At 33.9% G+C, this 15,579-nt stretch overlaps 1 protein-coding gene across 1 annotated transcript; it reads right to left on the bottom strand.

Moving 5' to 3' along the window:
• Positions 1 to 6,019: 6,019 nt before the first annotated feature.
• Positions 6,020 to 8,421, bottom strand: LOC139869995 (uncharacterized). The gene is made up of 6 exons (XM_071857852.1): positions 8,069 to 8,421; positions 7,570 to 7,828; positions 7,363 to 7,458; positions 6,917 to 7,144; positions 6,656 to 6,685; positions 6,020 to 6,589 (listed from the first exon to the last, which is right to left on the bottom strand). The coding sequence occupies exons 1-6, from the start codon at positions 8,419 to 8,421 to the stop codon at positions 6,020 to 6,022; spliced, it is 1,536 nt and encodes a 511-aa protein (XP_071713953.1).
• Between the last annotated feature and the right edge of the window lie 7,158 nt (positions 8,422 to 15,579).

The following is a 15,579-nucleotide window of genomic DNA, read 5'->3' as shown; positions in this document are numbered from 1 at the left end:
TTGTACACACACTCCACCCATCTCGTGCATTCCTCACTATTGCACACACCATCTGTAACGTTTTTCTCTCTCTATCTCCATTCTAGGATTTTCCATCTGGAACGAATTTCTTCATCGCCATCAATTATATTAGGTTTCTTCGATTCGATCAACAATCAAACGTTTCATCTTCATTAATCCATCTATAACCAATGGCGAAATCATCTGAATCTCCGGCTAAAACACATGCTTCGGGTAAAGCACAATCTTTGGTTAAAGCTCAAGGTCCGGCGAAATCACAAGCTTCGACCAAAATACAAGATCCGGCGAAAACAAAAGCTCCGGCTAAACTAAAAGCTCCGGCCAAAGCTCTAGGTAATTTTACTATGTTTTATTTCGCAATTAATCAAGTGTTTGTTCTATTTTCATTGTTTTCTTAATTTTTTTAGTTTTTTTAGAGATATTGCTTCGTGATTTGTTTGTGTTTACTATGTTTTTTTCAGCAATCAATCAACTGTTTATTGTATTTCATTGTTTTCTTAAATTTTTAGGGTTTTTTTTAGAGATATAGTGATTCGTGTTTCTTTTTCAAATCACATGTGATTTGTTTGTGATTATCTTATGTGTGTTATTTACCATTATATTTACATGTTTTACAGTTATTTCTCTGCATGTATTTTGTCCATTGTAATGTTAGTGATTAATGCCATCACTTTTGATTTATGCATTTTACCAATTACTTGTGATTCTGCATTTACCAATCATTTGTGATTCTGCTTTGACAATCACTTGTGATTCTGCATTTACCAATCACTTGTGATTCTGCTTTGCCAATCACTTGTGATTCTGCTTTGCCAATCACTTGTGATTCTGCATTACCAATCACTTTCCTGGTTTCAATCAAATGTGATTACAAATAGATGTTAACAATTGACCTCATCTGTTATTTATTTGGTTTAATGTTACTGATCTACTTTTGTAAAATGCTTTTTTACAGGTAAGAGGAAAGAACATCCCTCTACCAATGAAGATAGTAAACCAAAACTGAAACGAAAAGGTGGTGTTGCTGTTGATAAACCTGAAAGTTCCAAGTTGCCTGCTCTCAGGCTTAGGACCACTCCTGCGCAATTTGTGAACGTTATGTGCTCTTTGACCGATGAGCAAAAAGAATGTGTTCGTAGACTTGGGTTTAGTTCTTTAATTGGCTTCAACATAAATGAGTTACCCGGTAACCTAGCTTACTATGTTGTTGATAACTTTGATGGTGATGCTATGGTTATACGAACGAGAAAAGGGGATATTAAAGTTGATGCTGAAGCAGTCAAAGACGTCTTTGGAATTGAAGACGATGGTGTTGACATAGGCTCTTTGGAAATTAAGATTGATAGTGCTTTTGTTAAAAGTTGGAAGGCTCAGTTTGAAGAAGGTATGAGCTACCGTTCATCAACACTTTGTAATTTGATTCTGAGCTCACCTGAAGTCGATAGCATTTTTGAGATGAATTTTATAATGTTATTCATGAACACGATGGTTACGTGTGAAAGAAACCGGGTGTTGACTGATTATGTGTTGACAAGGCTGGCTGATGATGTTGCTATATCAAGCATCAACTGGTGTAGTTATCTTCTTAATTCATTGAAGTATAGCAAAAATTTTTGGAACAGAAACTTTCCCAAGAAGAGTTTCTACAATGGTGCTGCTATCTTTCTTTCTGTGAGTTGTCTTGTCCATTGTTTTTATGCTTGTTACATCTATTTTGACAATTTGGTTAATAACTTTAATTATTTTTTTTACTCTTTTTGTCTTAGCTGCTATATCTGGACAGGACCAAGTTTGATCTCTTTCCTGTTGTTCGTGGACGTCCAGTTTTTAAGAACTGAAAAGGTGCCATTACTGTTCGTGCAAACAAAGAGGCTTCACTTGGATCATTTGGTACTTTGGAACTTGCACCAAAGTATGATCCAGAAGCAGATAGAGAGGGCTTTTTAAAAATTGAAGATAACAATGATAATTTTGGTCTACTTGAGGTATTTTTTAAACTCATTCATATGACTTGTGATTCTACATGATTTTTTTAAACTCATTCATACGTATTAATATCACTTGTGATTATGCATGCTAATCACTTGTGATTATGCATGCCAATCACTTGTGATTCTGCCAATCACTTGTGATTATGCATGCCAATCACTTGTGATTGAATTTACATAATCACTTGTGATTTTTCATACTTATTCCAACCTTTTTTCATATTATTTGCAGGAATATTTTCAAGTCATTGACGAGAAATTCAAAATGGTTGATGACTTGAAACAATTTCTGTTGAAGAAAATAACTGAAGGTTTATCAAAATTTCCAAATGAGAAGACTTTGATATCTTATCAAAGTAGATTGAAGCAAGTTTTTAGAATCAATGATGGTGATGTTGAGGAAAAGCTTGAAAAGAAGTCTGAGGATGATGAGAAGAAGGCTGAGGATAAAGAGATTAAGGTTAAAAATGATTCGAAGATGGTTGAGTGCGAGGAGAAGGCTGCTAATGATGATTATAATGATGATGATGTTAATGATGATGATGATGATGATAAGGATAAAGAAAAGCATGATGATGAAGAAGAAGAAGAAGAAGAAGAAGAAGAAGAAGAAGAAGAAGAAGAAGAAGAAGAAGAAGAAGAAGAAGAAGAAGAAGAAGAAGAAGAAGAAGAAGAAGAAGAAGAAGAAGAAGAAGAGACTGAGTGTGATGAAGATGATGAGGTTAGTGGTCATGAAACTGAGAATGAAGTGAATTCTAATGAAGAAGTTGTACGGCTTGATCAAGATGATGAGGGTAAGGGTAAGGGTCCCGAAGATGTTGTAAAAGAAGTTTGTGAAGGTGCCGATAATTCTGATGTAGATGTTGAAGAGCAAGCTTCTTTGACACAATGGTTTGATCTGAATGTTAACGAGGTTGTTGAATGTTGTGAAATTGTTTCTTTACTTGTTAATGCACCCACAACATTGGATAGTCTTCCAACGTTAGCTGTTCATAATACACCAACATTTAAGAGTTTAACCCCTCCAACTTTTCATCTTTTATCTCAGGAGGATGTTAGTGAGGAGAAGAAGTCTAAGAAGGGAAAAAAGAAACTGATTATGAGATCTACGAAAGTTGCTATGGCTTCTCCATATGTCAATAGGTTGACGGCAGTTTCGGACCTGTTGACTAACTCCGAACTAGCTTTGGCTATGGATTTGTTTTCAATGCAAAGAAATGCTTGTGAGTTTTCTATACTTTTTTCTTAATCTAACTAGCACTTTATATCATTTGATTCACATGTGATTATATTAGTCAATCACAAGTGATTATGTTTTGCAGTCACATGTTATTAATCAAACGTAGAATCAGTATTTGACAAATAGTAATTCTGTTTTATTGTATTTTTTAGTGATCTTGTATTTGAAGTTAAAAATGTCGGTTGGAATGTTCATCGTATCACGATGGAATCACTTTGTCCTGATTTATATATTGAGGCTGGTGTGATTGATATTTGGAGTTTTATACTAAATCACGAGCGTAGGTATAGAGATCCAGCCAGCCGAACAAAGTTTTTCTTTCCAACGTCAATCATTGTAAGTTAACTTTTAAATTTTAGGTACATATATCATACTGTATAATCACTTGTGAATCAGCATGCCAATCACTTGTGATTCAGCATGTGTGATTCTACATGCTAATCACTTGTGATTCTACATGCCTGTGATTCAGCATGCCAATCATATTTATTGTTTGCATTTATTTTGTTACAGTTTTTAATATATGTTCGTTTATTTTATACAGTGGTCATACATGTATGACAACAGTTTGAAAAAAGAAGCTAAACTCAAGTCATTTCAAGAAAATGCGTCATCATTGTTTAAAGTGTTTCCCAACGATGTTTCTTTCCGCAAAACTGAGCTGGTATGTTATTTTACTTTACATTTTTGTTATTTTTTCTGTAATATAATAATTAATTTATTTTTTTATGCTGAAAATTAATTGTTTTATTTTAATTCTTTTCTACAGGTGTTTTTCCCAATCTGCAGAAATGATCATTTCTTTGTCCTTGTGTTTGATTTGAAAGTTCTAAAGCTCTTCATACTTGACAATGCTAAACTAAAGATGCACTTCAACGCAAAATATCTCAAAGTTTGCAACCTTGTGGTTAGTTTATCTTTTTTTTTTAATTAACTTGTTTTGTAAATTTAAACATGTCATTAGACTATTCAATCACATGTGATTGAATGATATAATCACATGTCATTACAAACAATCATTAGCACATGTGATTTTGAAAAGCTGATCTTTATTTTTCTGATTTGTTTTCTCAGCAATATCGCTTTGGTGAGCATCTTAAATTGCAAAATCATCCAATGGCGAAGAAGATTCAAGAAATTCATCCAAGTAGAATCAAGATGTCATGGATTACGAGAGATAATGCTGTTGACTGTGGAGTTTTTGCCATGTACCACATGGACAGATTTAAAGCCACACCCGAGACAGATTGGACGGAGGAATTGGCTCCAGAATCATCGATTCAAAATAATCAGCTCAGGAAGTTGAGAGTTCGGTATGCAGCAAAAATTTTAACGCATCCTCTAAATTTGCATTCCGATGATTATAAATGCAAATCGGTTCAACATTCTTCATTCAAAAGAAGAATATAGGAACGTTGTTTTGACTGCAAAAAACTCAAGAGATGAGCGGGTTGAGAGATCAAAGGAGTCCTTGCCAAAAATCAAGTGAAGTGTTATGTTGAAAAAAAATATAAGATGTTATTTTTGTTGAACTTTTTATGTGTTAACAAATTTGTTATTTGGTACACAATATTTTTTAGCATATCTATGTTTTTGTTGAATGGTAAATCACATTGTATGGACTATAGTTTTTAATCACTTGTAATACTATGGTTTATGATTGACAATCACTTGTATTTTTAATTATTTATTTATTCTCTACCAATCACTTGTGATTATGCATTGTTAATCACTTGTGATTCTGTATTTGGCAATCATTTGTGTTTTTCATTGTTAATCACCAATCACTTGTGATTCTGCATTGTTAATCACCAATAACTTGTGATTCTGCATTGTTAATCACTAGTGATTCTGTATTTGGCAATCATTTATGTTTTTCATTGTTAATCACCAATCACTTGTGATTTTGCATTGTTAATCACCAATCACTTGTGATTCTGCATTGTTAATCACTTGCGATTCTGTATTGGCAATCACTTGTGTTTTTAATCAGTTACCAATCACTTGTGATTCTTCATTGTTAATCACTTGTGATTCTGTATTGGCAATCACTTGTGTTTTTAATCAGTTATTCATTATCTACTAATCACTTGTGATTCTTCATTGTTAATCACTTGTGATTCTGTATCATTTGTGTTTTTCATTGTTAATCACCAATCACTTGTGATTCTGCATTGTTAATCACCAATCACTTTTGATTCTGCATTGTTAATCACTAGTGATTCTGTATTTGGCAATCATTTGTGTTTTTCATTGTTAATCACCAATCACTTGTGATTCTGCATTGTTAATCACTAGTGATTCTGTATTTGGCAATCATTTGTGTTTTTCATTGTTAATCACCAATCACTTGTGATTCTGCATTGTTAATCACCAATCACTTGTGATTCTGTATTGGCAATCACTTGTGTTTTTAATCAGTTACCAATCACTTGTGATTCTTCATTGGCAATCACTTGTGTTTTTAATCACCTATTCATTATTTACCAATCACTTGTGATTCTTCATTGTTAATCACTTGTGATTCTGTATTGGCAATCACTTGTGTTTTTAATCAGTTATTCATTATCTACCAATCACTTGTGATTCTTCATTGTTAATCACTTGGGATTCTGTATTGGCAATCACTTGTGTTTTTAATCACTTATTCATTATCTACCAATCACTTATGATTCTTCATTGGCTTATCTAATCATATATGATTGAAACACCTCACAATTGTATGAAAATAAAAACATAAAAAATGTAATTCAAGCATTTCATAGGAACATCAGAAATTCACAATTGTATGAAAGAGAATAAAAAAATAAAAAAAATCGTTAAATAATTCAGTAGTAACTTCATATTTCTGAAGTTTCTGCTTGTTCTTTTGCTTTCTTTTTTTTGTCACAAGTCCTCTGATTGTGATCGTCACGTCCACATTTACCACAAGCAAACTTTCTCTTTTTGCTTTCTCTTTTCCACTCATTAGACGCTTATCATTTGCACATCCTTTGTAAATCCGAACGGGTGGGTTTTGTATTTCTATTGTACTAGGCTTTGAAACTCCAATCATGTTTCCAATTATATCATCTTTCTTCTTTGACGGTTTTGGCACTTGAGCTTCAACTTCTTTCTTCAACAATTTAAGTTTTTCAAGAACCACTTTTAGCATCTTTTCATCACTGCCTACAAGTTCCACACAATCATAAACAACTGAGGTAATTTCATTAACAGAATCATGTACAACTATGTTTTCATTGCCATATCTATTTCTCCTTGATCTTAACTCGGGTGGTATTATGTCCCTTCTCCAACGTCTCATTATGTATTTTTCAGGGATTTCTTCTATGTTCTTGTTCTTTAAAACCCAAAAACAGTGTCTACACAGAAGACCATATCGCAGATAGTGTCTACATGTACATACCATTGATCCGTCTTTGCTGTTATGAAGTACCTTATAAAAAAAAATTATATTATCAATCACATGTGATTGATAAAAAGATTTTGATTGGATTGGCCAATCACAGGTGATTACATATATAAACAGACATGTAAATGTTTTTCTCAGGTTCTAATATAAGTGGCTACATTTTTGAATCAGGAATCATATGTGATTATAAACATAAAACATAGATGTAAATATATTTTATCTTGTAATGGAAGAATTGTTTTTCTTCATTCGAACCCTCTTTTGTCTTCTCTTTTTCCTCTTTAACAACATAGATTTCTGTTTCTTCCTCCTTGTCCATTTTACCAATAAACAGCTATACAATGCTTCATAAATCTCTTTTTGAACGATTGCAAAAATAGCATGTGTGTAAACCTTTAATGCATGCTTTTCAATTTTCAACTGAGTTAACAATTTTGGATTTTTCTTGATTATCTGTGCATCCAAAGATTCTTGCTTTGACCTCTGTTTTAACATTGCAGATTCAAAGCCGTCCATAAAAGTTAACAGATTTGCTGCTGATCTTGTAAAGTTTGAAAAAAGCATTCTCACTCTCAGATCTTGAAGTAGTTCGCATCAAACCAAACATTTCAGTGTCGATAAAATATGCTGGTATCCAAGTTGATCTAATATCAAACATATGTTTGAACCAACTATCATTTTTCAGTGAGAAATCGGTATACATTTGGTTCGATATACATATTCCAAACAAGCTTATTAAGTCTATTCTTTAAGTCTTTTTCTACTTCATCTTCAATAGTAGGAATTGCTTCTGGAATCTGTAATTACATATCATTTTTTAATCATTCATATTAAGCAAATCATGTATCATTAAACATTTCAATCACATGTGATTAAATACATTTGTTGTTTGATAACAAAATTCATACCTTTGATGGCACCTTTTGCATAATGTGCCACATGCATATTCTATGATTTGCCGTCTTAAAAACTGCTTTTATTGCTATCGCCATTGATTTGTCCTGATCTATCACTATCATGTTTGGCTCTTTCCCGAATGTCTTCATGAAACATGTAAGAAGCCATGTGTAACTCTCGACTGTTTCATCCCTGATCAATCCCGCAGCAACAGTGACACACCTATGGCGGTTATCTATGCCAGTAAATGGTACAAATTTCATGTTGTACCTGTCAATAAGCCAATTAACATGTCAATCACATGTGATTAGAAATTGTAATGAGCCAAATAACATGTCAATCACATGTGATCAGAAACTATAATGAGCCAAGAAAACATGTCAATCACAAGTGATTATAAACTTTAATGATCCAGAAAACATGTCAATCACAAGTGATTACAAACTCTGGTGAGCCAGAAAACATGTCAATCACATGTGATTAGAGAGTCTAGTGAGCCAGAAAATATACCTGTTCGTTCTATATGTTGCATCAAATGAGATTATGTCACTAAACTCCTTGTAGTTACATTTTGCAACTTCATCGGCCCAGAAAATTGAATGTAGTTGACTTTTTTCAAGCTTGTACTCAAATGAAAAACCAGGAACATATTTCTTCCGTTCTTCCATTTTGTTAACGAGCATTTGAGAATCACTTACATAGATAAAAACATTCAAATCTCGTCTCCAGTTTCTGAAATCAGTTACAGTCCCATGCACATTTTTCTCAGACCCTTTCATATTGCTATAAACTTCGTATGCTTTTGTTGGACCAATATTTGACACTGACGAATGGTATACAAACAACTGCTCTGCATAATTCATCTGTCTTTCCGCTTTACTTAAATGTCGGTACTATTGGGGTAGCAACTCATGATTATGGTGTTCTTGAAAGTCGGACAGTATAAACGTATTAGTTCCATACACCCAATCGAATTTAACCCTAGCCCTACATCCGATGCATTCCATGTTGCTTTTCCTAATTGGATTTTTACTACTTTGCAATGTGTCAAAGTTCACTTGCATTGGCACACCACCTCTATTGCACAAGTAATATTTCTGCTTCACCAACCCAGATTTTGTAGTCTTTTGAGTTGACTTTCGTATGTCAAAACATGCATGAAACGCGTATAACCTATACATTTTTTCACACTCTTCAAGTGTTCCATAATTTTTTCCAACAACTGGTAGTAAACTCTCATCAACGATTGGTGCATAATACAATGAACCACCTGGTGTTTCGTTTTTACGTGTTGTAGCTACTTTTGGTGTATCTATACCTGTCAAAAAAAAAATAGACAATCGCATTTAAATGTTCACTAAATATAACTTAAACAACTAACACATGATCACTGACTAATATGTTACTTTCACTCATTCATATCTAATAAAGACAATCACATGTGATTTAACTGTTATTCACTCATTCATATGACAAATGACTTTAACAATCACAAGTGATTTTTAACAAGAAACAAGTGCATGATAAGAGACACAGATATACATATCACATATAGTATTATCATAAAACAAAATCACATGTGATTAAATAAACATAATCACATGTGATTGAATAAATACAATCACAGTATAATCACAGGTATTAAATCACAGTAATGTATCATCATAATACCCAATCACATGTGATCCAATACGAAAAAATTTACAATATGTTTTATTTCATCATACGTATAATCACAGGTATTAACATAAAACAAAATCACATGTGATTAAATAAAGATAATCACATGTGATTGAATATATACAATCACAGTATAATCACAGGTATTAAATCACAGTAATGTATCATCATAATACCCAATCACATGTGATCCAATACGAAAAAAAACATACCTGTAGCGTTATCTATAATTTCTTCATCACTGATCTCGTATTCTACTTCAATTGGTTTGTTTTCTGGCTCCATTGCTTCGTATTCTTCTTCCATTGATTAATTGATTGGACAATTTGATTCGCAGCAGTGAAACGATCATGCAACAAAATACATATCATTAAACTCAATCACATGTGATTGACTAACTTGAAATTTACAACAGTTCACTTTCTGTCTTCATTCTATTTATGATTATCACTTTAACTGGAAATTACATGTGATTGACAAAGAAATTACTCAAATTCAAAGTAAATACTGTTTCATCCAAATTTAATCACATGTGATTAAAGAAGAAACAATACACATACCTTCAGCATTTTGGATTTTGATTTGTTCTTCGTTACTGATATCGATTTCTGGTTCCATTTTGCTTAAATTAAAGGTGAATATCAATTGATTTTGAGAAGAATTCGTATATCCTGCAATTTTTGAGTGATCGGCTGCTTTTACGAATCAACGTTAAATCCGTTAGAATCGTATGATCATAAATCGGAGCTATAACGGTGTTAATGAGGTTGAAGATGACCGATCGGTCACCGGAGAAACGTTAATCACCGATCGCCAGGAGCCTGTTAGGGTTTTGAGGGATTTGATCGATAGCCTTCGTGGTTTTGTCAAATACGTAAGGGTGTAATTGGCAAATGACAAAAATACCCTTCCAGTACAAATTGGTGGTTTAATCTGGTGCATTGATCAAAAAAGATCCAAAGACTGAGATGTGTTCCTTGGTTCTCAACTTTTTACTTGTTTTCTTCTGATTACAACTCTATTGTTGGTAATAAAACATTCAATATAGCAATTTATCTTGTTAATTACGTTTTATAAATTTTTTCTAACTAAAATATCTCATTGACTGAAGCGAATAATAGACAATTCGTAAATATAATCAAAATTTAACAATAAGTCAAACAAAACAATAATTCTAAGTCGAAATTTTTGAAACATATGGAACAATATTTACAAACAATACTTATTAATGTAACATAATATTTACCATTTTACACGTATACTAGATTTATGAGCCCGTGCGTTGCACGGGTACTCATCCGAAAAATTTAATATAGTATATTGCAAATGTATATGAAATAGCGATATTATATGGTTTTAGAGTCCGTGCGTTGCACGGATTGGTACCAAACCGCGCAAAAACCGTTACATATATCATTTCAGTATGTACATAACGATAATAATATAAATTTATGAAAATACTGACACCAATCATATATTACAATACCACACATTAATCTGTTACATAAAGTTTAAAAAAACACACCTAATGTTTAAAAAAACACACCTAATGTTTAAAAAACACATTATGAGCCCGATTAAATAGTACTAGAAAGCACTCGTATTGGGATCGATTAAGTGTATGAAAAAATTACAAATTTATAATAGATCTAAAATGTCATACCTGGTACAAAAATCTCGCCAAAAACATAAACATTTTCGACCTTCACATGGAGAAGTTAACACAATTACGTTCACTTTTAACTCTTTTCCCACTGACAAGAACCATAAAACAACATGTTGGTGAATCGAACAGAGTTTTAATCGAAGATAATCAGGGGAGCTCGTTATTGTCAGTTATTGCTAATTGTATCACAATGCACAGTTAAGGTTCATAAAGGAGCCCGTTATTGCTAATTGTCTAACAACGACTCTTAATCAAACAATATACCTGTAAGGTTCATAAGGGAGCCCGTTAAAGTTCATGAACTAATAGACTTTGAATCTAGCCTTTAAGAGTCTGTGCGTTGCACGACGAATCTTAATAATAAAAACTTGAAATGTAAAATCTTATATCAATTAACTGTATAATAAAGACAGACATGATTGCAATAATTGGGGAGATCATGTACTTGGTCCAGGTAGACACTCCACAAGTATGTTCTTTTGGGGTACTCGTGAAGCACTCCTTCAAACAATGATCTTCCTCCATAACGAACGCCAATCCGATAGAGATTGAATTCTGCAATGATTGAAACCTTATTTAGATTGTTGTGACATGCAATCTGCATATATAGATTAAAGGAGCCCGTGCATTAGCAAGTTTTGACAATAATATAATAGTATTCGAAGACGTTGTATTGGCAATGATAAAATTACAATGACTGAATCGTTCATTACTAATAGTGTTTACCAAAATTGAAGTAGATTGTATTGAAAGTTAATTATGTAATTTTGTTTTGTACTCACATGACCCGACCAATTTCCCTTACAAATGAAGAATGTAATTTTATAAATGAAAAGTAGAAAGAACATATGTTGAAGCCTCAGTTAGTCGTCCGACTTGTCCATATTGTCATGTATGTAAGCCATGACACATAAATGACATACAATGGTACTTGAACATCATTATTCATTATACTTAAATGATTCAAAAAATTCAATGTATGTAAAAAAAAAGAATAGTATACATAACATATTAAGAAAACTACACATTCAAACTGAAGTTTTTATTCAAGTGTCATTGCAAAACCTCAACCATAGAAGACGGTGCCAGCGACACTCCTTATATAATGGCAGCTGTAGGTGAAATAAAGACAGTACATGTTATCACTCAAAGTGTGTATTAGGGTATCATATGGCATAAAATAATTGTCAAAATAAGTATAATTATTTACTTCATGATTGATTTGTACCTTTTTAAGAGTTTGATAATGAGTTTCCTTTGAAATTTGTTGGCTCATTTTAGATCCCCGAGCAAGACCACTTTTAGATCCAAAGTCCTTCTTGAATTTTATACAATCAAGTTGTTAAAATTGCATCTCCTTTAACATTAAGTTTGTCATATGCCTCACCAGATATCTTGTAATAATCCACCAGCAAAGTATCCTCCAAACAAACCACCATGAGATGTTACTCACTTTGGATCAAGATCTATAATACTGAGGCGATATATAGTATTTAACTGATATAATCTGAAAAACAAAGTCATCAATAAATCATAATATACACATAATTTTCAACTAAAAAATATAATAAACAAACACTTGCAACTCTAACCTGTTGACGAAACGCATAGTTTTTAAAGATCGGGTTAGCTTCTAAATGCACCAATCACAGGTGATTCTTAAATGTTTAACGAAGCAAGTTGTTACTAAATGGAATCAACTTACTGATCTGCAAAACATAAAAGATGCCACCACCAAGGACTTTGGTCAGCACTCCTAGCTTGAAATCAAGCATTTAGACTTATATATCTAAAACCATTTAAATTTTCGTTAAATCAAAAAAGTGACGTTAATCCAACGGATCTTAAACTCTTCTTTCCCATTCTTATCTGGGGCTGCACCAATAGTAACTTCCACACCCTCCACATAGTTCTCCTATATCCGAAACAAAACTATTTATTAAAGCTGATTCCACAATTTAATTTGGAGTAACAATATATTCTTTTATACTTTCTATACAAATACATATAACTTAAAGTTTACTATAATACAAAAGCAAGCAATTGACATTATATATATTTACCTGCAAAGATACAACATAAAAAAACATGAATCTCTAGCTAAGCTGTAATAACCCAACCCGTCATACAACCAAAATACACGAAACAATTTTTTTTTTTATTACAGGTAGGGTGCGCGGCGCGCAGCCCCTTGTGTGCGCGGCGTGCACAAGGTTTGGCAGCCGCTGTCCAAAATATCCAATTTTCGTTAAATGATCTCCCACTTCCCGACACTTTTAGACTAAACGCTTTTCACAACATTTTATAATATGTAAAACTAACACGTTTCAATAATAAAACAATTTTTACGAAACCGGGCCCACATCGGCCGTTTTACGACTTTTGTACAAAATACAAGTTTTCGACTACATGAGTTTAAGTTCCAAACACAACTACGAGCATGATGATTGGGGATTAACTACCCAATCCTAAGTTGAATCCAAAAGTAATCCATGCAAGCATCAAAAGGGGAAATCATCTAAATCCCGAGCATACCCTTGCCAAATCCGCTTTCGTACCTAAAAATGTAAACAACGAGAGGGTAAGCTGACACTTAGTGAATGCAATACTTATACATATACATATATAGTTTACCTACGCGCATCCACTTACAAATACCGAGCAAACATACGTATAAACGAGCTAGCATCACCAAAATACAACTAACAACAACATTAGTATATAAACCGCCACAATAATATACTAAAACATAACAAGGCATAAACATGTTAACCCTTCCCTCGCTTTGGTACTACCGGCTTGTAGTCGACCAATAACGTCGAGTCTCACTCGTATGATGTCACCGACTTGTGACTCATCATAAGGTGTCACCGACTTGTGAATCACCAAAGGGTGTCACCGACTTGTGAATCACCAAAGGGTTTCACCGACTTGCGAACCACCCACTAATACGTATGGGTCACCGACTTGTGAACGCCATGTGGCATCACCGACTTGTGAAGCACCACCTAGTGTCACCGACTTGTGAGCGCTAAGAAATGTCACCGACTTGTGAATCCTTCCTCCGACTTATGGTATCACCGACTTGTGAATCACCATCTAGTGTCACCGACTCGTGAACACTATGAAGTGTCACCGACTTGTGAATCACTTCCCTGTCTTATGGTATCACTGACTTGTGAATCACCATCTAGTGTCACCGACTCGTGAACACTATGAAGTGTCACCGACTTGTGAATCACTTCCCCGACTTATGGTATCACTGACTTGTGATTCACCAACCGACTACTAAGGGGTCACCGCCTCGCGAACCACCATGAGGTGTCACCGACATGTGAGGCACCTAACGAGACACTACCGACCCATAGTTCTCTTCACCCATAACCTCAATAAGTCACCATCTTGTGACATAACACCCAACACTCACGATGTGGCACCTAAGGCCCACATCGCGTACGAGTAAATAAACTACATACATACATGTATAAATATTCCACTCACCTCGATTGCAAGAAAGGAAACTCCCGCTTGAGCTCCTAATCGTCCAAATGTGAATCACCTAGATAATTCACAAACAAGTAAGCTAAACACTCTAGCTTATGCCCAAAACACCATTAGTGCAATTTCGACCCTCTGCAATTACTTCCACTTTGACTAAGTCAAATCTCGCCCAATACAACCATAATCACAATTAACTAATGATTATATTCCAACAACTCATTTTACTCAAGGTTTCATCATAAAAACACATTACTTGCATCATTTGACACAAAACCCACTTTGACCAAATCTCAAGTCAAAACACCCATTTTGCAAGCTCATACCTTTAATCACTTATAACCTTAATTAACTAGTGATTTCAACAATCAAACATGATTATCAACTAATCAATTTCACTAACCAACCCAAATCAACCGACAATGGTCATTAACACCATTTACTAGCTCAATCACCCAATTATCAACTAGTGGGTTTACTCAAGAACACCCATTTCAAAACCCCAACTATGAACACTAATCATACTACGAAAATTCGGAGTTAGAACTTACCAATACTACCACAATGTAGCCGTGAACGAGATGAACAACTTTAACACTTGCGACTTTGATCGATTCGAGCTTCTTCTTCTCCAAATGAAGCTTTCTCTCTCTAAACTCTTTTTCTCACTCTAGGGTTTGAGGTTGAAGATGAGAGAATGAAGATAAGATTGTGGACTTGATTGAGTCCACCAATATGCCTTTTGTGGCCTAAAACCGTCCCCCAAGTGAAAAGAACAATATGCCCTTCATTTAACTTAATTAGAAAAAGCAGAAATCTGTCGCAGAAACAATGCGCGGCGCGCACCATTACCCCTGCGCGGCGCGCACAAAGGGCTGAGCAGGTTCTGTCAACTTTTCAATTATGCAAAGCTTCATACACTTTATGTACACCATATCTACATTATGTGCAATAAATATTTGGGTCTTACATAAGCATTTTACACTCACCTGCATACCCATGAGTGCGAATTATGCATTTTTAAAAAAAATAACACAATTAAAGACTTACAGTTGTGACTGACTGAAATGGCTACATTGTTGATAGCCGTAAATTCTAATAAGTTGTTGCTCTATCCTGCAAACTAACAAAAATACTTAAATATTGTAACACGATATATCCTAATAATTAACAAATT

Source organism: Rutidosis leptorrhynchoides, chromosome 10 (genome assembly GCF_046630445.1).
Source record: "Rutidosis leptorrhynchoides isolate AG116_Rl617_1_P2 chromosome 10, CSIRO_AGI_Rlap_v1, whole genome shotgun sequence".
Classification (NCBI taxonomy): Eukaryota; Viridiplantae; Streptophyta; class Magnoliopsida; order Asterales; family Asteraceae; genus Rutidosis; species Rutidosis leptorrhynchoides.
Note: the sequence above shows the minus strand (reverse complement) of the source record. Positions and strands in the feature narration are given on the sequence as shown.

Coding starts and splice junctions, on each gene's coding strand:
- LOC139869995 (XM_071857852.1), bottom strand. CDS start 8,421: ATGAATTATGCAGAGCAGTTGTTTGTATACCATTCGTCAGTGTCAAAT. Junction 6,686..6,916: donor AAAAGAGAAGACAAAAGAGG/GTTCGAATGAAG, acceptor TTTTTTTATAAG/GTACTTCATAACAGCAAAGA. Junction 6,590..6,655: donor ACAGCAAAGACGGATCAATG/GTATGTACATGT, acceptor TGGGTTTTAAAG/AACAAGAACATAGAAGAAAT.